General features: G+C 46.5%; 1 protein-coding gene and 1 pseudogene across 2 annotated transcripts in view; both read left to right on the top strand.

The window, feature by feature from the left end:
* The first annotated feature begins 3,866 nt into the window (after positions 1–3,866).
* Positions 3,867–6,066, top strand: LOC136620726 (polyadenylate-binding protein 1 pseudogene; annotated as a pseudogene).
* A 1,340-nt stretch (positions 6,067–7,406) lies between these two features.
* The window catches only part of LOC136620731 (cytochrome P450 2C5-like), a 68,557-nt gene continuing 49,861 nt past the window's right edge, over positions 7,407–26,102 (top strand). The window contains exons 1-4 of one of the 2 annotated variants that reach the window (XM_066595679.1): positions 7,407–7,932; positions 15,109–15,305; positions 16,040–16,202; positions 25,180–25,329. In XM_066595679.1, coding sequence (XP_066451776.1) covers positions 7,809–7,932; positions 15,109–15,305; positions 16,040–16,202; positions 25,180–25,329 — 634 coding nt within the window. In that variant the 5' untranslated portion in view covers positions 7,407–7,808. Of the gene's footprint in view, positions 7,933–14,270; positions 14,289–15,108; positions 15,306–16,039; positions 16,203–25,179; positions 25,330–26,102 lie in introns of those variants that run through there. The other variant, XM_066595688.1, reaches the window with a different exon arrangement.

The following is a 26,102-nucleotide window of genomic DNA, read 5'->3' as shown; positions in this document are numbered from 1 at the left end:
ACAAAGGTTGCACACCACTGTTCGTCGGTCGTCTGCACTCTCAGTGAAAAACTGCCAGACCTTTGAAGCACCTCGGCCTCTGCAGGGTGGCATGGCGCGAGGGGGCGCTTTGGGAACCAGTTGGTGGATTATTCGGTCTGGCCCTGCCTCTACCCCTGGACACTGCACTGCCTCTTGCAACCTGTCCTGCTGCTGCCCTTGCCTCCCCCCCTGAAGACCTGTCCTCAGTAGGCGTAGCAAACCAGGTGGGGTCAGTCACCTCATTGTCCTGCTGCTCTTCCTCAGAATCCTCTGTGCGCTTTTCCCTCGGACTTACTGCCCTTACTACTACCTCACTGATAGACAACTGTGTCTCAACGTCATCGTCCTCCTCACCCACTGAAAGGTCTTGAGACAGTTGTCCGAAGTCCCCAGCCTCATCCCCCGGACCCCAGGAACTTTCCAATGGTTGGGCATCAGTCACGATAAACTCCTCTGGTGGGAGAGGAACCACTGCTGCCCAATCTGAGCAGGGGCCCGAGAACAGTTCCTGGGAGTCTGCCCGCTCCTCAGAATGTCTCATTGTAATGGAGTGAGGAGGCTGGGAGGAAGGAAGAGCAGCAGCCAGAGGATTCTGAGTTGCAGCAGTGGACGGCGCAGAACTGTGGGTGGACGATTGATTGCTGGAAGCACTTTCTGCCATCCACGACAGGACCTGATCACACTGCTCATTTTCTAATAAAGGTCTACCGCATGGACCCATTAATTGTGCGATGAATGTGGGGACGCCAGAAACGTGCCTCTCTCCTAATCCCGCAGCAGTCGGCTGCGATACACCTGGATCAGGAACTCGGCCTGTGCCCACACCCGGACTAGGGCCTCCGCGTCCTCGGCCGCACCCACGTCCTCTAGGCCTACCCCTACCCCTCAGCATGCTGTATTACCAGTAATGCAGAAACAGAACGCTGTAATTAAATGTGCCGCTTATTGGCCTGTGGTTGGAGGCTGACTTCGCTTACGGAACGCCAGGAAATAATTTTGCGCAAGCCTGCTGTAACACTTAGCTGGCTGCGTATGAATTTGGACAACTACTACACCCAGCACAGACCCACAACACTGAGGACACTCACAGGCAGCCCAAATAGATTTTTTTCCCAAAATTTTTTTGCAAAGGCCCACTGCCTATATTCAATCAATATGTCTTCTGTCCCTGCCTAAGCGCTTCTGGCCCTGGAGTATTACTGCAGGGCGCAATGCTCTGCACGGCCGATATACAAAAAAAATAAAAAATGTGCAACACTGCAAAAAGCAGCCTCCACAGTACTGCACACGGTTAGATGTGGCCCTAAGAAGGACCGTTGGGGTACTTGAAGCCTAAAATACTCCTAACACTCTCCCTATAGCAGCTCCAACAAGATAGCACTTTCCCTCCTCTATGTCAGAACGCATCTGTGGCGAGCCGCAGGAGGGGCCGATTTTTATACTCGGGTGACACCTGATCTCGCCAGCCACTCACTGCAGGGGGGTGGTATAGGGCTTGAACGTCGCAGGGGGAAGTTGTAATGCCTTCCCTGTCTTTCAATTGGCCAGAAAAGCGCGCTAACGTCTCAGAGATGAAAGTGAAAGTAACTCGAACATCGCGTGGTACTCGTTACGAGTAACGAGCATCTCGAACACGCTAATACTCGAACGAGTATCAAGCTCAGACGAGTACGTTCGCTCATCTCTAGTCTAGAGTGGTGCCTATGAGCTGGAGAAAAATAGGTAACTTTTTGTTATGGGATTCAATTCCCTCTAAGTGTCAGCTAAAGAGAGCATGAAATACTTCAGTGATCTCATCAGTCTGGTTCTTGGTCCTAAGTGGGGAAGTAGTGGATGTAGAGTCAACTGGAGGATTATAGGTAAAGTTGATGTCACCAAACCACACCACACCACTTTGGTATAATCTAGAGTAGTGACAATATTGCATATTAAGATGAAAAAACTAATACTCATTTGGGGCATACATGTTAGAAAATCTTTTGGCCATAGAGATCTTATAATAATATTAGGTAACGACCTTGATAGTCTTTGTTGGTTTGAGCAACATGTAGGGGGAAAGAATTGCAGAGAAATATTAACACGTCTCTACTTTTTGAAAAAAAAACAAAACATAGTGTTGTAAGTTTAATGAAAGCATAAGTAAAAATTTGGATAGGAGCTAGGCATGAAATGGGGGGTTTTGAATACAAATTATGTCAGATTTACGACTTTCATACTTTTGGTAGGCTTTCCTCAGATTTTGGGGGGAATTTAATTCCCTTACATTATTACTGAAAATATGGCACATGGTAATGAGTAGAGAACATTTCAGGGAAAGCTATTGGCTAGAATTGATCAGTAAAGGAGTAAAAGAGTAGTTGAGCCTATATTCAGAGAAACTATAGAGACTGTAAGTAGCAGGGAACTATTAAGCATGGTTGTGTGCCTGTACCAAGTATACGTTTTGAAAAACATAAAGAAACCAAAGAAAATAGGCATAACAAAAAATCCACTAGAAAGCATAATGTCGAGATGACCTAACAACATGGTCATTCAAATCTTCACAAGACTGTAAGACAACATTAAGGCCTCACAGTGACAGCAATCACATTATAGGTGTGTAACCTAGAGCGATAAAATAGACCAAAATAGGCTAGATAAAGGAGCAATATGCTGCAGTATGTTCCCGATCAAACTTTATGCAGCCCAAAATTTTAGGGTCACTCCATGTCATGGTTTACACTTTTAATAGCATTTCACCCTCCAACTAGATATGGAACCTTATTGTACAGATTAACCCCTTAACACTACAGGATGTAAGTTTACATCCTGGCTTGGGGATACCTAATGCAAAAGGAAGTGAACGTATGTCCTGTGGATAGCATGGGTTCAGAAGTGAGCTTGCACCATCCAGCAGTGGGAGTCGGCTGTGACTGATATCTGGTCTCCCGCTGCAACAGCGGGGACCAATAGGAACATTGATCCCTACTGTTAACCCCATATATGTCACAATTAATGTAGATTGCAAAATGCAAAGGGTTCAATATGTATATATATTTTGCTTTGCATGTATACAAATAGCTGTGTGAGTAGATCACCAGCCATAATTGTGTAAAGACAGGTAAGAGGTGCAAAAGGGTGTGCGGGTAATGCAGTGTGAAGAATGGGTTTTCCAGTGGGGATTGGGAGGTTAAGATTAGAGGAGAATTTACTCTGAGGTCCTTAGTAGAGCGAAGATCATGGTAAGGTGGTAGACAGAGATGTTGGAGGAGCTGAGTAACATGGTGGAGGGCCTTGTGGATGAGAGTGATAAGTTTAAATTGTATTCTGTATTTGACAGAAAACCAATGCAGTGACTGGCACAGGGTGGAGGCATCAGTGTAGCAGTTGGACAAAAAAGATGAGCCTGGCTGCTGTATTTAGGATGGAAAGAAGATATTAGAGTTTTTTGAGAGGAAGACTGACCAATAGTGAGCTGCAGTAATAAAACTGAGGGTAAACATGTGCAACAATAAGAGCTTTTGATGTTTCCACAGGGAGGAAATGGTGGATTCGGGAGATGTTTTTGAGGTGCAGGTGAGATGAGTGAGCAAGTGACTGAACATTGGGAGTAAAGGAAAGATTGGGTCAAACATGACCCCAAGGGCTTTTCCCCTCTACCCCGGCTGTTAGTGCTGTGTGTGGTGTGTGCTCCGGAGCCTCGGCACACATTTCTTATTAAAAAAAGCACAAAATCCCTTCAAAAAAACCCAGAAAAATCCCCTCAGCTCTTCCTCCACACCTTTTATTTTATTTTCAGTTGATTTTAACAAGAGAGGACGCCCCGCCGCCGCCGCCCGCTCTTCGTTTTAACGCTAGGGGGAAAAAAAAACTACACAAGATAAAAAAACCGGAATAAGTAACGTGAAGAGAAGTGAAGAGAGAACCGCAGCGGAACTGTTACAGGAAGCCGAGGACACGCTCCGACATCGTTTAACCTTAACCACCAGCCAATATGAATCCAAGTGCTCCTAGCTACCCCATGGCCTCCCTGTATGTTGGGGACCTCCACCCCGATGTCACAGAAGCTATGCTGTATGAAAAGTTCAGTCCTGCTGGTCCCATTTTGTCAATCAGAGTATGCAGAGACATGATTACCCGGCGATCTCTTGGCTATGCTTACGTCAACTTCCAGCAGCCAGCAGATGCTGAACGTGCTCTGGATACCATGAACTTTGATGTCATTAAGGGCAGACCTGTTCGCATCATGTGGTCTCAGCGTGACCCATCTCTCCGTAAGAGTGGTGTTGGCAACATTTTCATCAAAAACCTTGACAAATCCATTGATAGTAAAGCCCTCTATGATACATTTTCTGCCTTTGGCAATATCTTGTCTTGCAAGGTTGTTTGTGATGAAAATGGATCTAAGGGATATGGATCTGTACACTTTGAAACCCAGGAAGCTGCAGAGAGGGCCATTGACAAGATGAATGGCATGCTTTTAAATGACCGCAAAGTGTTTGTTGGCCGTTTCAAGTCACGTAAGGAATGAGAAGCTGAACTTGGAGCTAGAGCTAAAGAGTTCACGAATGTTTATATCAAGATCTTTGGTGAAGACATGGATGATGAATGGCTCAAGGAATTGTTTGGCAAATATGGACCAGCTCTTAGTGTTAAAGTTATGACTGATGAAAGTGGGAAGTCCAAGGGATTTGGCTTCATCAGCTTTGAGAGACACGAGGATGCACAAAAAGCTGTTGATGAAATGAATGGTAAAGACATGAATGGTAAGGCTATTTATGTTGGAAGAGCCCAGAAAAAAGTTGAAAGGCAAACTGAGCTTAAGAGAAAGTTTGAGCAAATGAAGCAGGACCGAATCACCAGATATCAGGGAGTCAATCTTTACGTAAAAAATCTTGATGATGGAATTGATGATGAAAGATTGCGGAAAGAATTCTCTCCTTTCCGTACCATCACCAGTGCAAAGGTCATGATGGAAGGTGGACGTAGCAAAGGATTCGGCTTTGTTTGTTTCTCCTCCCCAGAAGAGGCAACCAAAGCTGTCACAGAAATGAATGGTAGGATTATGGCCACCAAGCTGTTATATGTTGCCTTGGCACAACGCAAGGAGGAACGTCAAGCCCATCTGACCAACCAGTATATGCAGAGAATGACCAGTGTGAGGGCTGTACCCAACCCAGTCATCAATCCTTATCAACCACCACCATCCAGCTACTTCATGGCAGCTATTCCACGGGCTCAAAATCGTGCTGCATACTACCCAGCTGGACAAATAGCTCAGCTTAGACCTAATCCCCGTTGGACGGCACAAGGTGCTAGACCCCACCCATTCCAGAATATGCCAGGAGCCATCAGACCTGCTGCTCCAAGACCTCCAACCTTCAGTACAATGAGACCAGCCTCTTCAGTCCCACGTGTTTTATCAGCTCAACGTGTTGCAAATACTTCAACCCAAACAATGGGACCTCGTCCTACAGCCGCCACTGCAGCAGCCGCCACTTCCACAGTGCGCTCTGTTCCTCAATATAAATATGCTGCTGGTGTTCGTAATCCTCAGCAACACCTTAATGCTCAGCCACAAGTTGCTATGCAGCAGCCTGCTGTCCATGTGCAAGGACAAGAGCCTTTGACTGCTTCTATGCTGGCCTCTGCTCCGCCACAGGAACAGAAACAAATGCTAGGTGAGCGTCTCTTCCCTCTTATTCAAGCCATGCACCCAACACTGGCTGGTAAAATCACAGGCATGTTGCTGGAAATTGATAACTCTGAACTTCTCCACATGCATGAGTCACCAGAATCTCTCCGCTCTAAGGTTGATGAAGCAGTTGCTGTGCTGCAAGCCCATCAGGCTAAAGAAGCTGCACAGAAGGCTGTGAACAACGCTACTGGAGTGGCAGCTGTTTAACATGCATGCAAATGGGACTTCACTTCATCTGAGAAAAATATCAAAACATGGAAAAACCTTAAATCTCTGAAAAACACTGCAAAACATAAAATCAAATAAAAAAGGAAAGGAAACGACAATGCTTACATACAGACAAATGTCAGGTCTGGCCTATCAGTGCTAGTCCTAGATATTAAATAAAAAAACAAAAAAATTGTAAAATATAAAAACACAAATGGAATTGTTTTTTAAGACCCGGAGAAAGGCATTTTGAAAAACAGTACGAGAAGTTAAGCATTCCTTTCTTTGATTTTGTAATTTTTTATTGTTGAAAAGCCCAGAATTTCGCCACAGTTGGTTTTTGTGGGAAAGATAGCTGGGCGAAAACATAATTTGGATTATAAAATTTTTTGCTTTAATAAAATTACTTAAAACCTTTAAAAAAAAAACAAAAAAAACCATGACCCCAAGGCAGCGAGCGGGCTGCTGAGGAGTTATAGTAGTACCACAGACTGATGTGGAAATATTAGGTTTAGGTTAGTTAGTAGTTGGAGGAAACACAAGAAGTTCCGTTTTTTGAGAGATTCAGTTTTTGATAAAGAGAGAACGTGGTATTAGAGACATTGGGCAGATAATATCTTGCATTTTGTAGTAGCGAGGGAATGATGCCACAGGAAAAAGTATATAATTGAGTGTCATCAGTGTAGAGATTGTACCAAAAGCCAAATCTACTGATTTAGCCAAAAGGGGCTGTGTGGTAGGAAAATAGGTGAGGACCGAGCCTTGAGGAACTCAACTAGCAAGGGGAAGAGGAGGATTCGAGTTGGAAATTGATACACTGAATGACCATTTCATTATCACTTCCATGTCTAATAATATGCAGAAGTAAACAGAGCATTATTTGTATAGTAAATGAGCTTGGAACATCTCATGCTACATAAGAGAAAACAAGATGTTTATTAGCCAAACAACCAACAGTAAAAGCTCACTCCAGGCAAAACGGATACCTCGGCTTACGCCCATTTCAAGACCTAAGGCTGCAATGCATGGACAGACAATCTCATTTTGTAGTAGTGAGGGAATGATGTCACAGGAAGAAGTATATAATTGAGTGTCTTCAGAGTAGAGATGATACTAAAAGCAAAACCAGCTGATAGTTTAGCCAATAGAGGCTGTGCAGATGGAAAACAGGGGACGGCCGGACCAAGGACTGAGCCCTAAGAACCCCAACAATAAGGGGGAGGGGAGAAGAAGTTGAACTGGCAAACAATACCCTGAACGAATACTGCATTGTCAGTTCCATATATAATAATATACAGAAGTAAACAGAGCATTATTTGTATAGTAAATGAGCTTGGAACATCTCATGCTACATTAGAGAAAACTAGTTATTATCCAAACAACCAATAGTAAAATCTCACTCCAGGCAAAACGGATACCTCGGCTTATGCCCATTTCAAAAGCCTAAGGCTACAATGCATGACACAGGAATGGTACACAATTTCAGCTTTGCCTGGAGATTCCTATAAATATAAGAGTTTGGGTGCCTGACATAGGAAAAGTCCTCTTTATGGTGAAATGACTGAATACCTTCAGTCAGGAAAGCATTGAAAACTAATAATCACTTGTGTGACATCAGGACCTCCTGAACCCTTAAACTGACTAATCAGTCACAAGAAGTTGTCTGACGTATACTCTCAGAATCAAATGAAATCAACTGCTGTGCAGCACCTAAGAAGATATTCACTTGAAGCTTTCTAATTTTTCAACCCTGCTGACGCTTGGACTTTTCTGGAGAACCTTTAAAATTGTATATAATCTTTGAATAGAAAGATAGCAGTGTTTATCCATCAAACATTGTTGTCCTGCTTTGGATGCATAACATCCCAGCTTCAGAGGAGCCAAATAGGTTTCTCTCATATTGATGACAGTCCATACTGACTTCACGCCTGAAGAACTGAGAATATACTGGAACAGCAGCAAAGATCTGCAGTGTTACATTACATGCCAGAAGCATTGCTGTGCCTCAGCAAGCACAACAACACAAGGTGAGCACAATACAGTCACCACTAAAGGGGCATTATAAGTGAATGGAGGCATATAACGGGGCATTATTACTGAATGGGGACAGAAGGAGGCATAACTAGTGTGTAGGGGAAAAAGATGAGTATTATGACTGAATGTCAGTATAAAAGCGGCATTAGAATTGAGAGGGGGCATTAGAGGGCTGTAAAGCTGTTATTTACTATACCACAACATGGTCACTGGATGGTAATAATATTGCCCTTTTATATAATGGTGAATAAACAAGAAATATCCCACCTTTATGCTGAGTCATGCTTGCTCCTATTATTCTACTTTTCTTTTCCTTGGCAGAGATGAATCCACGTCCACTGCCACTCGATCACCGTGGATATTCAATTCACAACATAAGAAAGATTTTTTTCCTTTCTTCTCATATAGATGAATATTATATTTAATATCAAGGGGGTAATTATTTGGAAGAAATAACAAAGTAAGCTTGTTCATGCACTTTTTACAGAATAATAAGGAAGAATGTATCTGTCAGTGTTAAGGATCAAATTTTGAATATAGTAGAGCTTAAATGTGCTTATCTATTATTCGTCTTGGGAGCTAGGTTGCACATTTAGTCTTTAAGTCAAGAAGGGGTTAATCAGGTGAATTTTGAATCTAATTGTTTTTAAGGATACAGCGTGCATTGTGGGGATGAGGGGAACATGATCTCTTCAGTGATTGAAACGCGTTCTCCAAGAACATGCTTTGTCTCTGTTGTATTGAGCACTATTTTATAATAAAGCAGAAGAATGTTTTTTTTTTCTTTATATAATTGATTTTCAGTAACAAAATTGTGGTATTATGTGGTCCTGCTCTGAGGTTATTAATTGGCCCTCATATAGTGTTAATAATGGTAATGTTGGCTTTGACAGTGGTTTTAAGTTAGGAGACTGTAAATGCAAATAAATGTAAAGAAAAAAAAGAATGCAAGGATTTGGAAATCTCATACAAGCATATTTTATTTACAATAGAATATAGAACACATGTCATGAGAAATTCATATGGAGAGATTGATATGCACAAGGGACAAGGCCAATGGTCAGTGTTGGATGCTCCAGATTCCCAGGGCCTTAGGCGTCACTGCTAAAGATGAGCGAGCACACTCGTCCGAGCTTGATGCTCGATCGAGTATTGGACTATTTAAGATGCTCGCTACTCCAGGCGAGCACCACGCGGTGCTCGAGTAAATTTCATTTTTCTTCCCAGCATGTTTAGCGCCATTTTTTAGCCAATAAACATGCGGGGAAGGCTTTGCTGCTTCCTGCTGTGACATGCCGACCCTCTCCACGCCTACAGCAGTGAGTGGCTGGGCTGATCAGGTGACCGCCGAGTACTTAAACTGTTGCCGCCCGCGGCTTGCCTCCGATGCATGTTGGCAGAGTTTAGGGATAGAGCTGCTGAGATAGGGAAAGTGTTAATGTAGGGATCCTGACTACAAGAACCCAACAGTCCTTCTTAGGACTACTCCTCTCTCTATGCGCATTATTATTTTGGCTGGCTGGGACCAGTAGTGCACCTTTTTTTTTTTTAAAGCATCCCGGCTGTATGCTGTACACTAACACACGTGGGCACTATATATCCGTGTGTGGGGGCTGTTTCCTCCATCATGGGAACGCAAGTGGAAATATGCTGCCACCCACCAACGTGCAAAATTGCTAAACGTGCATATTTCAAAAGTACTCAGCCTAGACATGCTGCCATATAGGCTAGTAGAAATGGAGGCTTTCCGCAACTTCATGGCGGCGGCCGTCCCTCAGTACTCAGTCCCCAGTCGCCACTATTTTTCCCGCTGCGCCGTCCCCACCCTACACCAGCACGTATCACAGAATATAAACTGTGCAGTCACCAACAGAGTTACTGGGAAGGTCCACTTAACCACCGACACGTGGACAAGTGCTGGCGGGCAGGGACACTACATCTCCTCGATGGCACATTGGGTTAACCTGGTGGAGGCTGGGACCAAGTCTGACCCTGGGTCTGCTCACATGCTACCCACACCCTCCTCCTCCTCCTCTACCTCTCAATTACCATGTGTGAGCACATCGCCTTCAGTCGGTAGCTCGAGCTACTGGAGCACTGCCATGGGGAAGCGTCAGCAGGCCACGCTGAAACTCCTGAGCTTAGGTGACAAGAGGCACACCGCCCAAGAGCTGTTACAGGGTTTGACAGAGCAGACAGATCTGTGGCTTTCGCCGCTGAACCTCCAACCAGGCATAGTGGTGTGTGACAATGGGCATAGCCTGGTGGCAGCTCTGCAGCTTGGCAGACTCACATGTGCCATGCCTCGCCCATGTGTTCAATCTGGTGGTTTAGCGCTTTCTTAAAAACTACCCCAATTTGTCTGAGCTGCTCAGTAAAAAGCATCGCGTGTGCGCACATTTTCAAAAGTCCACCACAGATGCTGCCACTCTCAAGAAACTGCAACATCACTTCCAGCTGCCAGTGCACTGACTGTTGTGAGGCGTGCCCACGTGCTGGACTTCAACGTTGCACATGTTGGCCAGGGTTTACAAGTAGCGTAGAGCCATGGTTAAATACCAGCTGCAACATGGCCGTCGGAGTGGTAGTCAGCCTATGCAGTTCTTCATAGAGGAGTAGGCATGGATGTCTGACAACTGTCAGGTGTTAGGAAACTTTGAGGAGTCAACACAAATGGTGAATGGCGATGTGGCCATTATCAGCGTAACCATCCCGCTGCTTTGCTTGCTGAGAAGGTCGCTGCTAAGCATTAACGCCGATGCTTTGCAGATAGAACAGGAGATGGGGATGACAATATGTCGCTTGATAGCCAGACCACCCTCACATCTGTTTCTCAGTGCGTATTGGAGGAGGTGGAGGAGGAGGAAAGGGAAGAGACTGCTGCCCACACTGCAGAGGGTACCCATGCTACTTCCTTTATATCTGTTCAGTGTGTATGGGCTGAAGAGGAGGAGGAGGAGGAGGAGGAGGAGGAGGAGGAGGAGGAGGAGGAGGAGGAGGAGACTGAGAGTCATTCTTCTAGTGAAGAAAGCAATGTGTGGCATTCTGGAACTCTGGCACGCATGGCTGACTTAATGTTAAGCTGCCTTTCCCATGACCCTTGCGTTAGACACATTCTGGCCAACATGGATTACTGGGTGTTCACTCTTCCCGATCCACGGTATAAGGAGAATCTTTCCACTCTGATTCTCGAAGAGGAAAGGAGTATGAGAGTGATGCAATACCACCAGGCCCTGGTGGAAAAGCTGATATTAAAGATCCCATCTGACAAAGCTAGTGGTGGAGGATGTAGTTCAGTGAGCCAACCAGCAGGGGAGGCGCGGGGAACAGGCAGCATGTCCAGCACAGACAGGAGAACACTCTCCAAGGCCTTTGCCAGTTTTATGGCTCCCCAGCCTGACTGTTTCACCACTCCCCAGTCTAGGCTGAGTAGGAGGGAACACTGTAAAAATATGGTGAGGAAGTACATAGCCGACCGTACCAATGTCCTTCATGATCCCTCCGCTCCATATAACTATTGGGTGTCAAAGCTGGACACGTGGCATAAACTTGTGCTGTATGCCTTGGAGGTGCTGGCCTGCCCTGCTGCTAGCATCTTTTCAGAGAGGGTGTTTAGTGCTGCTGGGGGGGGATTATCATGGATAAGCGTACCTGCCTGTCAACTGACAGCGCCAACAGGCTTACACTCATTAAGATGAACAAAGCCTGGATTTCCCCAGACTTCTCTTCTCCACCGGTGGAAAGCAGCGTAACATAAATAATCTTTAAGCTGGAACAGGAAAACTATACACCCTCTATCACCCCAAAAAAGGGGAGAAGTAGCTTGGTCTCTCCTTTTCTGATCTTCCTCCTCCTCCTCCTAAACCAGCATGTCAGCACGCAGAACAGCCAATTCTTCAGAGGGCCAAAAGGCTCTGTAAAAACTAATTTTTTTTAGGAGGGCTGCCTCCAGGATCTGTTAGCAAATTAAGCAAGCATAAACTGTATTAAAAAAAAAAAAAAAAAAAAAAAATCAGGGTTTCACTTGGTACACAAATTTCTCCGGGGTTCGCCTATACTTTTAGTAAAAAAAAAAAAAAAAAAAAAAAAATTTTCCGAGCTTGCCTATACTCTTGGTACACAAATGTTTCAGGGGTTCGTCTATACTCTTAGTACACAAATGTTTCAAAGGTTCACCTATACTCTTGGTCAACAAATTTCTCAGAGGTTCGTCTATATTCCTATTAAACAACTTTTTCAGGGGTTTGCCTATACTCTTGGTATGCAAATGTTTCAGGGGTTTGCCTATACTCTTGGTACACAAGTTTTTAGGGGGTTGGCCTATACTCTTGGTATACAAATTTTTAAGAGGTTCGCTTATACTCTTGGTACACAAATGTTTCAGGGGTTCACCTGCACTCTGGGTACAAAAATCTTTGGTTGTGGAATGGATTGTTGAATTGTGCAGATGTGTAGAAGTACTTGCATCTGAGTCCGCTTTATGGCCACGTTTGTGGCTTCTGACAATTTTGTGACAGAGGTGGCATGGGATTGGAATTATTGGTAACCAACAGTCCTTTCTAGGACTACAACTCCTCTCATTGTGTGCATCATCAGTTTGGCTGCCTGAGACCAGTAGTGCACACAAAGCATTTATAAGCATCCTGGCTGTATACTGCATACTGTTACCGCTTCTATACAGTATACTGCTACTGGTGTACACAGACTATATAGGAACTAACAAAACTCTCATTTTTCATTCTTTTATTTGTTTTGTGCTGAAAGCATCTGCATAAAAGGTCCAAGTGTGTGTCCTGTTGAAAGAAATAGCTTGGTTTAACCATCTCTGATCTACCTCCTTCTGCTCCTCCTAAACTAGCATGTCAGCATGCTGAACAGCCAATTCTTCTGAGGGCCCCATAGCTCTTTAAAAACAATTTTTTTTACCAGGGCTGCCTCCAGCCTCTGTCAAAACAATTCACCTCCAGGTTCTCGCCACCAATTTTGAAGAGGTTCACCACGACAGTTCAGCAAATGTGCTGGTTCCAGCATTATATGCCCACAGAGTCCACAAATGTATCCCAGCGCAGTGTCCAGCTATCTGACTCCTAGACAGAATGAATTGTGCTGCTTTGGCCACTCAAATTTCTTCATGTGTCCCACTGTCCTTGTAGCGATCAAAGGAAGCGTAACTGATTTCTTGAGACATTGACAGTTTCATTGTATGCTTGTGGTGGCAACGTTTGTGACACCTCCTGCTTAAAAGCAATCTTTGGTTTACAATGCGATGCTGAATTGTGCTGATGGTTAGAAGTACTAGCATCTGAGTATGCTTTTGTGGCTCCTGACAATTTTGTGATGGAGGTGGCATGGGATTGCAATTCTGATCAGCACTGTATAACAAGACAGAACCCATTGCACACTGTCTATTTTTGGATTTAAGCGGACGTAAAATACTGAGTGATAAATGCACGCATCCCTGGGGATCTGCACTGGTCGGCATGTATTAGCTCTCTTTTTACCACAGTTATATGAGATACTGAATTGGAGTGTTTACAGGAAGCGTAACTGATTTAATGAGATTTTCACAGGTTCACTGTATACCGGTGGTGGCTACTTTTGCGACACCTCCCGCTTCCAACCAATCTTTCGTTTTAGAATGTGTTGCTGAATTGTGGAGATGGGTAGAAGTACTGGAATCTGAGTCCCCTTTTGTGCCTCCAGACAATATTGTCACGGAGGTGGCATGGAATTGGATTTCTGATCATACATTAATTTATCATCAATTCACATCAGCATAGTGGGATATCCCCCACAATTTTAAAGGGGGTCGCTGCCAGGCCCTGCCAACCCTCTGCAGTGTGTGTCTACGGTTTCTCTCATCCAATATGCACTTATAAATAGACATGTGGGTGGTGTAGCTATCAAGCGACCGTTTGGCATGAGGACAGCTGGACGCTGCGCTGGGAAAAATTTGAGTATGCTGTGGACGCAGGCTCATTCCTGCGTCCTGGGGGGGAATTGGACAGCAATGCCAGCATGTAACACAGGAGAAGAGGCAGTGGTGTCACCCGCAGGCGGTGGTTGCACCCAGTGTGGTGCTTAGCTAAGATGTGCCAGTGCGTGTGCCATGCTGATTATGGTCTGTCCCAGCTACATTGTTAGGGGGGGGTGACCGCCAGGCTCTTGCCCACAATTTGGCTTAATAGCACGACCTGGGAGACTCTGATGCATCCATGCATGTTGCCCTTGCTGTTCCCTATCCATTTCTGTGGTGTTTCCATTACTTTCTGATGTTTTCAGGTAATTCACACAACCTCCCCTTCATTCTATTGCCAATCCTTTTCAATCCATACATTGATATTATCAGGTAATGCAGCTTGGACAAGTACTCTAACAACAGCCCTGCCGACAAGAACACCGACAACACGACCCCCCCCCCCCCAAATACACTGAAACATGCTCTTCACCCCCTCCCCCTACAGGAACACTTGCGGCACCCCCAACACACACACACACACACACACACACACACACACACAGGCGTGACAAGTACACTAACAGCTCTCCCCCCCACGACAAGTACACTGACAGCAACACCCCCCACCCCCCACCCCCTCGACAAGTGTACAGACAGCACTAGACAAGTACTCTGACCCCCCCCCCCCACATGTACACTGGCAGCACCCCCAAACCTCCCCCGGCCCGACAAGTACACTGGCAGCAACCCCCCCCCCCCCCCCCGACAAGTACACTGACAGCACACCCTAGTCCTGGCAGGACAGCAACATTTACCCTCTGCCACTTGACAGTCACTGCTGGACGCTTTTGATCCTCACTGCTGCTGTCCAGGAATGAAGTGCGATCACAGCCTGACTGCAGATACTGCGCATGCGCAAACGATACCAGGCTCATCCACGGGCCAAGAATCTCTACTGCACATGCCTGTTGAGTGGAGAAGCTGGCAGGAAGAATTTGTCGGATCCAGGGACAAAGGGATCGTCAACACAGGGGAAAGCACCCCTGTAGGTAAGTATATAACTTCTGCATGGCTCATATACAATGCACAATGTGTATTACAAAGTGCATTGTAATGGCCATACAGAAGTGCATACATGCACTTGTCACAAAGGGACAACCCCTTAAGTCCTCCTAATTATTTACTTATTCCCTTTTATTTTCCACCACAGGATCTGCTGAAGACATGTTTCCCCTCGATCCAGTCACAGTTCTTGTGTCCATTGTAATATGTATTCTCTTAGCAGTCGTTTTATACAAAGAGAAGGAAAACATTCATCCGAATTATCCTCCTGGTCCAAAGCCATTGCCGATAATCGGAAATATTCTCAACTTGAATGTGCAAAAGCCTTACTTATCATTTCAAGAGGTACGCTCCAGAGATCAATGACATCTATAGCTTCATGGTTTATTGGTACATTCCAAACCCAAGGGGACCGCGGGGATGAAGGAATCCTCTGCCACAGCTGTGGCAGAAGTCCCCGGCATTCTATTCCATTGCTTTCAATGGGATCGGCACAGCTGCCGATCCTATTGAAAGCACTGCTTTGGCAAGCCCCGTGTAATGATTATTGGGGAAGGTCTTGAAATATAAGCCCTTCCCCAATAATCATCAATAAGTGTGAAAAAAAATTAAATGAATAAATAGCTAAGGGCTATGTGTGATTGGCTGAGCGCTCAACCAATAGCTAAGCAGTAGCTGCTATTGCTGAGCCCTCAGCCATTCTGCACAGCCCTTTCAGGAGGCGGGAATTTTAAATCCCCAACTGCTAAAAGAGCTCAGCAGCAGTGCCGAGGAGCCAGCAGGAGGACGAGGCTGAGAGCAGGAGAGGTGAGTGCGATGCGAGATTTTTCTCGTGCTCTCGCAGCGCAAGAAAGAAAATATCGCCAGTGGGTGGGAACCCTTACAGTGAACTGCATATCCAAAGTGCACAGACTTGATTTATAATAGTCCCATTTAGTAGTAGGAAAAAAGCAAGCAATACGGGGGTTTAATTTGCAAAAAATATATAAATGTCTCATCTGTGTACTGAGAGGGAGGCTTGGGAAGGACACTGTATTTAATGAGAAGCTTTATACTCTTTATGGTTTGTGTTTTTGCAGCTTGCTAAGAAGTATGGCCCAGTGTTCAGTATAAAGCTAGGCACCGAGAAGATGGTGGTGCTGTGTGGATATGACACCGTGAAAGAAGCTCTTGTCAACCATGCAGAGGAGTTCTCAGAGAGACCAATGCCACCAGCTTTTATGGATGCAACAAGAGGATATGGTAACATTTCTACGAAATATGATGGAACATTTTATGCCTCTGGTTATACAGATAATAGATATATAGAAATGAGCTTTCCTTGGGTTTCAATGAATTTTGCTTCCATCAAGGAACCATATTTTTATCATTAAAAGGGGACTCATCATAGACCAACCATTTCAGATTGAAATTGTGGAATTCCACTGATTACATGGCAGCCATTTCGATGGCTTAAATCCACCAGATAGGAGCTCCCAAATCGGGTACCCAATTCTATTATGTCAATATGTAAGGGGGTGGAGGAAGTTAGCCATGTTCCCTCTACTTCACTAATCGTGGCATTGCCACTCAGGAGTGTGGCCTTAGTATTGCTTGATAAGCCATGTCCCCCTTCCAGTTCGAGATGCAGCTGGGATAGGGGGACCAGGTACAGGCAGCACCACAGAGAACAGCACTTGCAACACTGTGTAAGAGACCGCTTTGCTGGCAAAAGCCACGCCCAGGAAGGAGAAGGTGAGGAATGGAGGCTCTGCCTAAGCCATACTCCCAGGCCTGGGACAATTGGGGTGTGCAGCAACGAGCCATATAAGGTGTAGGAGCTGTGTCCAGCAGCATGAGGCAAAGTAGCAGCAGTGGCCATGTGAACAGGCATGCAGGCTTACATGATATGTGGCAGCGGCCATCACTCCTGTAGAATAGTGCAAGAGGTGGGACGATAGTAGGTCCTGATGAGCAGCAAATGTTGCCTAATGGGGAAGAAGCCAGACTCCTGGGTTGAAGAGCCTAACAGTGTTTGGGAGAAGAGGGAGTCTCCATCCATATATTCCCTGAGGCTGCGTTGGTGATGCCGAAACTCTGCACTGGACGCTTTGAGAAGCTTCTGTGACTGAAATGGCGCTGATGTCAAAGGAAGTAAAAACAGATGGTTAAAGGGGTTTTCCAGGCAGTGCCAGTGTCAGGGCTCGGGGCACTGGAGATCCCTGAAAATACCCGCAACCCCTGTCCCTTCCTACTTGCCCCCCTCGGCTAAGCCCCAGGGCGACGGTCCCTACACTCACTAAGGAAGGGGGACACGGGGACTAACGAACAGACAGACACTGGAACAAACAGCAAGGAGAGTCAGGCAATCCGGGTCAGCAACAAGAGAGTACGCGGTACAAGAGGGTCGGGCAAAGGCAACGTCAGGTCCAAAGGCAGAGGGTCAGTAGCAGGAGTCAGAGCTATGCAGGACGCTGGTGTAGCAGGAAATCCAAAACTAACACTGGCAATGCTAGAGAGAAACAGGCACGTTTAAATGCTGTCAGAACTCCCGCCCCAGCAGCTGATTGGGGCGGGGAGTCTGCCAGCAGCCAGACCTAGGCAAAAGGCAGCGAATGCAGATCCCAGACATGCAGCAGCAAGTGCAGATGCTGCTAGTCCTAACAGTACCCCCCCCCCCTTCTACGGGGGGACACTGGACCCCCAAGACCCGGAGCGGGCTTAAGAGGTAGGGCCCTGTGGAATAATCGGACCGGACGTGGGGCATGAACATCTCTGGCAGAAACCCAAGTCCGTCCATCAGGGCCAAACCCTCTCCAGTGGACCAGATACTGTATAGAGCGCCGAAGCCGCCTGGGGTCAACAATACTTTCCACCTCAAATTCAAATTCTCCTTGCACCAGCGTAGGAGAGGGCGGGTCACGGGTGGGCAAAACTGGAGTCACATAGCTTTTTAGCAAGCTTTTATGAAAAACATTATGAATCTTCCAAGAGCCAGGAAGAGATAATCTATAAACCAGTGGGTTAATAACCTGTAAAATAGAAAAAAAAAGGACCAATAAACCGCGGTGCAAGTTTTAAAGACGGAACCTTCCGTCTCAAATTCTTAGACGACAATAAAACTTGCTCCCCAACCAAAAAAGGTGCAGTGATAGTGCGTTTCTTATTAGACTGCCTAAGTACCTTCTCCTGGGAACCCTGAAGGTTCTTATGAACCTGGGCCCAAACTGTGCACAGGTCATCAATAGCAGTATTAGCGGGTGGAGTGTTCGAAACAGGAGGAGTAGAGAGTGCAACTCGAGGATGGAAACCATAATTACAGAGAAACGGCGAAACTTGGGAAGACGAATTGTCATGAATATTGAATGCAAATTCGGCGGATTCTGCAGGTTCCGGGGTACAAATACTCCTAGACAAGGCATCTGCTTTAACATTCTTTGAACCAGTTCTGTAAGTCACTGCACAATTGAACCGTGAAAAGAACCCAGCCCAGTGGGCTTGTCGAGCATTCAACCTCTTGGCGGAGTCTAGATACATGAGGCTTTTGTGGTCTGTAAGTACAGTGATTTGATGGAGGGCCCCTTGCAGGACGTGCCTCCATTCCTCAAAAGCCCATTTAATAGCTAGTAACTCCCGGTTACCTACGTCGTAATTATGCTCTGTAGAGGAGAATTTTCTGGAAAAGTAGGCACAAGGCCTAAGGTTTGTGAGTGTGGAGGTACCTTGGGACAGTACCGCTCCTACTCCAAACTCGGAGGTGTCTACCTCCACCACGAACGGACTGGATAGATCAGGTTGGATGAGGACGGGCGCTGAAGAGAGAGCAGCCTTCAGGGTGGCGAAGGCCGCAAGTGCATCTGGCGACCAATTACTCACATCCGCCCGCTTTCCGGTGAGATCCGTTAAAGGCTTAGCCACCACGGAGAAGCTCTTGATGAACTTACGATAATACTCAGCAAACCCCAGGAAGCGCTGCAGGGCTTTTAGGGTAACTGGCTGAGCCCATTCCGTGATAGCCTTCACCCTAACGGGATCCATCTGAATATCACATGGTGTAGTGATTAGAGATGAGCGAACGTACTCGGATAGGCACTACTCGTCCGAGTAATGTGCCTTATCCGAGTACCGCTGTACTCGTGCTGAAAGATTCGGCACGCGCTGCGGAGCGGGGAGCTGCAAGGGAGAGCGGGGAGATCTTTCTCTCCTTCTCTCCCGGCCGCTCTGCCCCGCTCCCCGCTGCGACTCACCTGTCAGCAGCGGAGCGCCCCGAATCTTACAGCACGAACACAGCGGTACTGGGATAAGGCACATTACTCGGACGAGTAGTGCCTATCCGAGTACGTTCGCTCATCTCTAGTAGTGATATATCCCTTTGTCAAACTGTCCTGAATATTGTCCTTTCTGGACTCTCTCTCAGGAACAGTTACATTGTAGATCCGACCCTTTGGGAGTTTAACACCTGGGATCAGATCAATTTCACAATCAAATTCTCTAAGAGGAGGCAATCCTTCAGAGAGTTGTGTGGAGAAAGCATCAGAAAACTCATTAATATAGTCTGGTAACTCGACCCCCTCCAAAACAGAAGTATCCAGGTGCACTGGATTCATGTGATTAGTACAGTGGGACCCCCACTTGACCAGCTCCAGCGTGTTCCAATTAATAATGGGATTGTGTTCTCTTAACCAAGGGAGCCCTAAGACTATGTCCACCGACAAGTCTTTCATAACGAGGAAGGTGCAAGTCTCAGTATGCTGGGCCCCATTGGTGAATGTCAACTCTGGGGTAACCAGATTGACGAGGCCAGCATGCAAGGGAGTGGAGTCTACCCCTGCAATCTGAATAGGAGGATCTAAACGTAGCAAGGAACCAAAAATCTGAGCCACAAAATCAAAGTTCACAAAGTTTGCTGCTGCCCCAGAATCAACAAAGGCTTGTCCTGCACGAGAGAAGGAATGGAGCTTCAAAACACAGGGCAAGAACATTTTAGAAACAACAGGGGGTACCTGAGCCCCTAGACAGTCCTCCTGACAACTGCCTAGGAGCGGAAGTTTCTCCTGCCGAGGTTTTTTTCCGCAGGTAGCGATGCGATGACCAGATTCTCCGCAATATAAACAAAGGTTCTTCTTTAACCGATATTCCCTTCGCTGTTTAGGTGACATCGTCCCCAGTTCCATGGGTTCAGCGGGGGGAGGGGAGGTTGTTGGTCTTGCCACAGAAGTGGCCGGGAAGGCCGGATGGATCAGACTGGGCCGAGCAGATAGTCTGGCCCTCAGGCGCCGGTCGGCTCGGATGGCTAATGACATTGCTTGTTCCAGGGTACCAGGCTCCGGCTGGGCCACCAGCAGCTCCTTTAGGTCCTCAGATAGACCAGTCAAGAACAAGTCCTTGAGGGCTGAGTCGTTCCACCCCGACTCAGTGCAGTGCTGTCTGAATTGGGAACAATAATCTTCTGCCACCTTCTGACCCTGTCGCAAGGACAACAGTTTAGCGACAGCGTAGGCAGCACGGTCGGGTTCGTCATAGATCTGGCCCAAAGCAGCAAAAAAGGCATCTAGTGACTGTCGGGTGGGGGAGTCACCTAGTAAGGAGAAGGCCCAAATTTGCGGTTCCCCCCTCAGGCGAGTTATCACGAAACCCACTTTCTGGTACTCTGTGCCAGAGGTGTGGGGTCGGAGGTCAAAATAAAGCTTGCAGCCTTCTCTGAACACAAAAAACTGACTTCTCTCACCGGAAAAGAAGTCAGGAGGTGTTGCTCGGGGTTCAGAAACCGTACCAGGAGTGGCAGGGAGCTGCATCATATTAGAAGCCCCTCGCTGCTCCTGAAGCTGCAGGCGAGCAGTCAGGTCCTGGACCAGGTGCGTCAGAATCTGTACCTGGTTGGCTAAGGCTGCCACAGCCTCCATAGCGGGTTTCAAGGTTGCTGGTCGGATGTAGGGATCCGACTTCCGTTCGGCCAGTGTTACTGTCAGGGCTCGGGGCCCGGGGAACTGGAGATCCCTGAAAATACCCGCAACCCCTGTCCCTTCCTACTTGCCCCCCTGGGCTAAGCCCCAGGGCGACAACTGGGCGACGGTCCCTACACTCACTAAGGAAGGGGGACACGGGGACTAACGAACAGACAGACACTGGAACAAACAACAGCAAGGAGAGTCAGGCAATCCGGGTCAGCAACAAGAGAGTACGCGGTACAAGAGGGTCGGGCAAAGGCAACGTCAGGTCCAAAGGCAGAGGGTCAGTAGCAGGAGTCAGAGCTGTGCAGGACGCTGGTGTAGCAGGAAATCCAAAACTAACACTGGCAATGCTAGAGAGAAACAGGCACGTTTAAATGCTGTCAGAACTCCCGCCCCAGCAGCTGATTGGGGCGGGGAGTCTGCCAGCAGCCAGACCTAGGCAAAAGGCAGCGAGTGCAGATCCCAGACATGCAGCAGTAAGTGCAGATGCTGCTAGTCCTAACAGCCAGCTGTCAGTGCTGACCTACACTGGGGTTTGAGTGGCAGCTGCCACTCTGACCCCTGTGTAGTTGCCAGTGCTCGTAACTGCAGGTACAGCTCTTATTGAAAGCAATGCCTGTAAATTCACTTTAAAGATGTTTTGAGAAAGTGATTGGACTATAGCCTCCAGTACGGCTTAATGTAAAATCCCTGACTTGGGTGGGGAAATAGGGACCTTGATATCTTTATTGTAGCTGTGGTGCTATAATTATAGCCTAGAGCAAGGCCTTAGGAGGGTTAATGTTATCTATTGTTGAATAATATGTTTATGATGTAAAGTTTGCTATGTTGTATTGTATATGACGAAGATTGTAATGGCACAGTTAGGCACATAACCTCCATATCACATCTGACTCTATATAAAGAGAGAGAGCTAAAGCTGCATTTGTGATGTAAAACCTTTATATATGAAGTGATGTGTATGACATGTTTTACCATTCTGTGTGAAAGAACGCTGCTACTAGAAGAGCATTTAAGGTCCTGGCTTATAACTAGAGAAGATGCGTGTACAGTTATGCCGCAGTAGAGAGATGCTGCAAAGAAGCATCATGTGCCTTGCTCCCACCAAAGAGGAAAAGATATATATAAATGTCAGCAAGATATGTCAGTTAAAGAAAAGTGACAATTTGGGTCACTGTCAATATTAGAGTACTGTCACTTTAAGAGTATATATGAATTATAATACAGGTAAGTATGTTTATTGGTTGATGTTCAGTAAAGCGTATTTTTGAAGCGTATTTTTCTGTTACTGTCAGGCCTCACTTAAAGGGGTTGTCCCGCGCCGAAACTGTTTTTTTTTTTTTTGCATAGGCCCCCCGTTCAGCGCAGGACAAACCCAAGGGATGTGTTGAAATTAAAAAAAGAATTTTAGTTACCCGAATCCCCTCTCTGCAACTTCTTCCTTCTTTTCCTCCAAGATGGCCGCCGGGATCTTCACCCACGATGCACCGCGGGTCTTCTCCCATGGTGCACTGTGGGCTCTGTGCGGTCCATTGCCGATTCCAGCCTCCTGATTGTCTAGAATCGGCACACGTGACGGGGCAGAGCTACGCGATGATGCGTAGAAGGGGGCGGAGCCAGAACGCCGCTCGTGCCCGGACCGACCAGAAGGGAGAAGACCCTTCTGCGCAAGCGCGTCTAATCAGGTGATTAGACACTGAAATTAGACGGCACCATGGAGACGGGGACGCCAGCACAGGGAAGGTGAGTATATAACTTCTGTATGGCACATATTTAATGCACGATGTATATTACAAAGTGCATGTATATGGCCATACAGAAGTGTTTAACTTAACTTGTCATCGCGGGACAACCCCTTTAACCTGTCATGCAGGCCATCCCACCCACCTGTTAAACATATTCCTTTTTAGGCAACATGGGATAGTTTTGTGTCTATGGCAGAACAACTCTGGGCAAAACTGCAGGAATCTGTCATGTACTGCCCCTCAGGCCCTGAACTAGGAATTACAGTGTCTCAGTTCTTTCCCAGAATTTTCCAATTAAGGTTAAGATAAGAACATGTCCATCATTGTGACATATTGGAAGGTTTGATCATCAACCACTGGAACAATGGAGCAGAGGTTTCAACTGAGCATTGTTTAATTGATCCTCAGGGTTGGGCTCAGCAGCATATAGACTTTCCTTAAGCCCAGACACTGCACTGTCAAAGCCAATAAAAGCTGGTGAGGCACAGGGATCAACTGGGTTTTTCTGCTCATTTATTCCAGCAATCATGGAGGTCTTGGAACCTGGATGTCCACCAAGCAATATATCAGCATTTGGTACTATATTTTACAGTGGTGAAGGGAAGATCACTTGCGATTCATAGACCATGGGGTTTCAAATCATCAATTACCATATCTACATCCTACCTTTATTGAGACCAGTAGGAAAATGTGTATTGTGTGTGGACATTGATGTGTATGGCAATTGGAATTAATACACCATGGGGGTATCCAATTACCAATGGGGATCAAGAAAGATTTTTTTCCACTTTATGGCAAATTGGTCTACATAATGCAAGAGTGGATTTGCCTTCCCATGGCTCAGTTGGGTTTAAAAAAAAAAAAAGTTATACTTTATTGACTTGGTAATGTCAATATGTAAAATGGTGTTAAAAAAAACTACAGCTCATCCTCTAAAAAGCAATGACTCATATAGACACAATGTAAAGTACACAAATTCAGGCTAACAGAATGTGAGGAAGAAAAGTTTCCATTCCATAAGTGTAAAATTGTCTTATTCTTTAAAGGGGTTTACCGAGTATAACTTAATTATTACCAATCCTCACCATAGGTCATCAATAGCTATAACTATAGTTGATCAATGTGGCTACACCACACAGTATCCCTGAGAATCAGCTGATTGCCTGGCCCACTGTCAGTGCAGCAAAGCCGGACATCGTCATCTTGGTTGAAATCAATACAAGTACAGCTGCCTGTTGCACTTCTAGCTCTGACCCCTAATAATGCCTGCCTCCACGTCACTAACAGGTGGCTGTATAATAAGCAGATCGGCAGGGATCCTGAGCAGTGCATCCTGTTGATTAACTATGGATGACCTAACTTGAGGACAGGTAATCATTAGTAAATGCCTGAAAAATTCCTTTAAAGGGGTTGTCTCGCGAAATGAAGTGGGGTTATACACTTCTCTATGGCCATATTAATGCACTTTGTAATGTACATCGTGCATTAAATATGAGCCATACAGAAGTTATTCCACTTACCTGCTCCGTTGCTAGCGTCCTCGTCTCCATGGTTCCGTCTAAATTCGCTGGCAGCTTGCTTTTTTAGACGCGCTTGCGCAGTCCGGTCTTCTCCTTTCAGCACGAGCCGCTTCAGTGTGCTCCCCACTACAGCTCTTCTGCGCATGCGCAGACGAGCTGTCACTGCTCGGGAGCGCGCTGGAGCGGCCATTCTGTACCATCCTCTGTTAGAGGAAGGTGCAGAGCCGCCCAGCTGTCCCGAGAAGCCACCCAGCTGTCCCGCCGCCCTGCCGTCCAGGTAAGTGATGGGCCGGGGGGGCTACCGCTGCGCCGTGGGCGGGTTGTGCCGGGGGGGGGGGGGGCTGCCGCTGCGATGGGGGGGCTGTCGCTGCGATGGGGGGGCTGCCGCTGTGCCGGGGGGGGGGGGGCTGTCGCTGCGATGGGGGGGGCTGTCGCTGCGATGAGGGGGGCTGCCGCTGCGATGGGGGGGCTGTCGCTGCGATGGGGGGGGGGCTGCCGCTGTGCCGGGGGGGCTGCCGCTGTGATGGGGGGGCTGTCGCTGCGATGGGGGGGCTGCCGCTGTGCCGGGGGGGGGGGGGGCTGCGCCGGTTACCTGCTGCCTGGCGGTGGGTGACTGGTCGGCCGTGTTCACTCCAGGGGTCCGGTCGGCGGCTGCGGGACGTCTGGTTGTCAGGGAGACACAGCTGGTAACGTCTCTGGAGCGCGCACGTCAGGCTGCAGCAAGCGAAGGAAAAAGAGTCGGCGGCCATCTTGGGAAAATTTTTATAAGTTGCTGAAACACTGGAACGGTAAGTACAAACCAGCTAGAAAAGTCATTTAGAGGGGGGCTTAGTAATGTATGCTTAATTAGGGGGACTGGGCAATAAAAAAAAAAAAACAACCCTGCCTCAAACATCTCCTTTAATTGTTTTATTTTCCCTTTTAAATATCACCATATAATTCATTGTGGGCTCTTTAAAATGTCATTTTAGAAAGTCAGAATATAAAGAAATATACTGAATTCTATTCTCGGTCTATTCCTCAGGTATTGCATTCCCTAATGGAAATAACTGGAAAACCATGAGACAATTTGCTGTTTCTACATTACGTGATTTTGGGATGGGGAAAAGAAGCATAGAAGAGAAGATTAACGAGGAATCTAATTGTTTAGTGCAAATGTTTAAATGCTACAAAGGTAGTAAATGAGTCTCAATTATTTGAAATGCATTATATGTGTGTATGGTGCTGAGTACTACATGCTAATCAAGGCATTTGAAGGCTGAACCACCTGCTAAGTAAGGGTGCTTTTACATTGAGCACTTGATTATTCGATCATTACAGTTCACTAGTGTGGCTAGTTTATGCAGGCAGTTAAATCATTCACTAACAAATCATTAAGTCGTACATTCACTGTAGTTATGAATGAGATTGACTAATCGATCAGCATTTAAATTTAACGTTAAGTGAACAAAGCGCCATTGGGTTTCCTGCTTGTATTAAATGAATGAATTATCATTAATCAATCAATTGTTGGCTGTGTTTACACTGAACAATTATCATTTGAATTCAAACAAATATAGACAGGCATTCTGAGACCTGATAAGAGAGGGTTAACACCTGTGGGTGTGGCAGGAAGTGAGATAAATGCATCAGTTCCTACCATAATCAGGGGAAGAAAGGTGGCTGCTAGCCAGAGAGGCGGTGTGGAGAGCCACATAAGGAACTTGGAGCCTGAGGTCCAGTGTGGACCAGCCTGGGACCATCACATCGAGTATGAAGAGGGTGCCCTCTAGACACCCATGGCAGGGTCGATGACAATGAACCTAGGGGTTGGGAACCTTGACTAATGAGCATTGTGTGATATGCTGGAATGTATTTACTTTTCTATACTGTGTGAAATAAATTCTGACAGCTGCCCGTTTAAAAGATATTCTGTCTCTGGAGCATCTGTCTACATGTGTGGTGCTC

This window comes from Eleutherodactylus coqui, chromosome 1, assembly GCF_035609145.1.
Source record: "Eleutherodactylus coqui strain aEleCoq1 chromosome 1, aEleCoq1.hap1, whole genome shotgun sequence".
NCBI classification, from domain to species: Eukaryota; Metazoa; Chordata; class Amphibia; order Anura; family Eleutherodactylidae; genus Eleutherodactylus; species Eleutherodactylus coqui.
The sequence above is the reverse complement of the archived record's forward strand: the minus strand, read 5'-3'. Positions and strand labels throughout refer to the sequence as shown.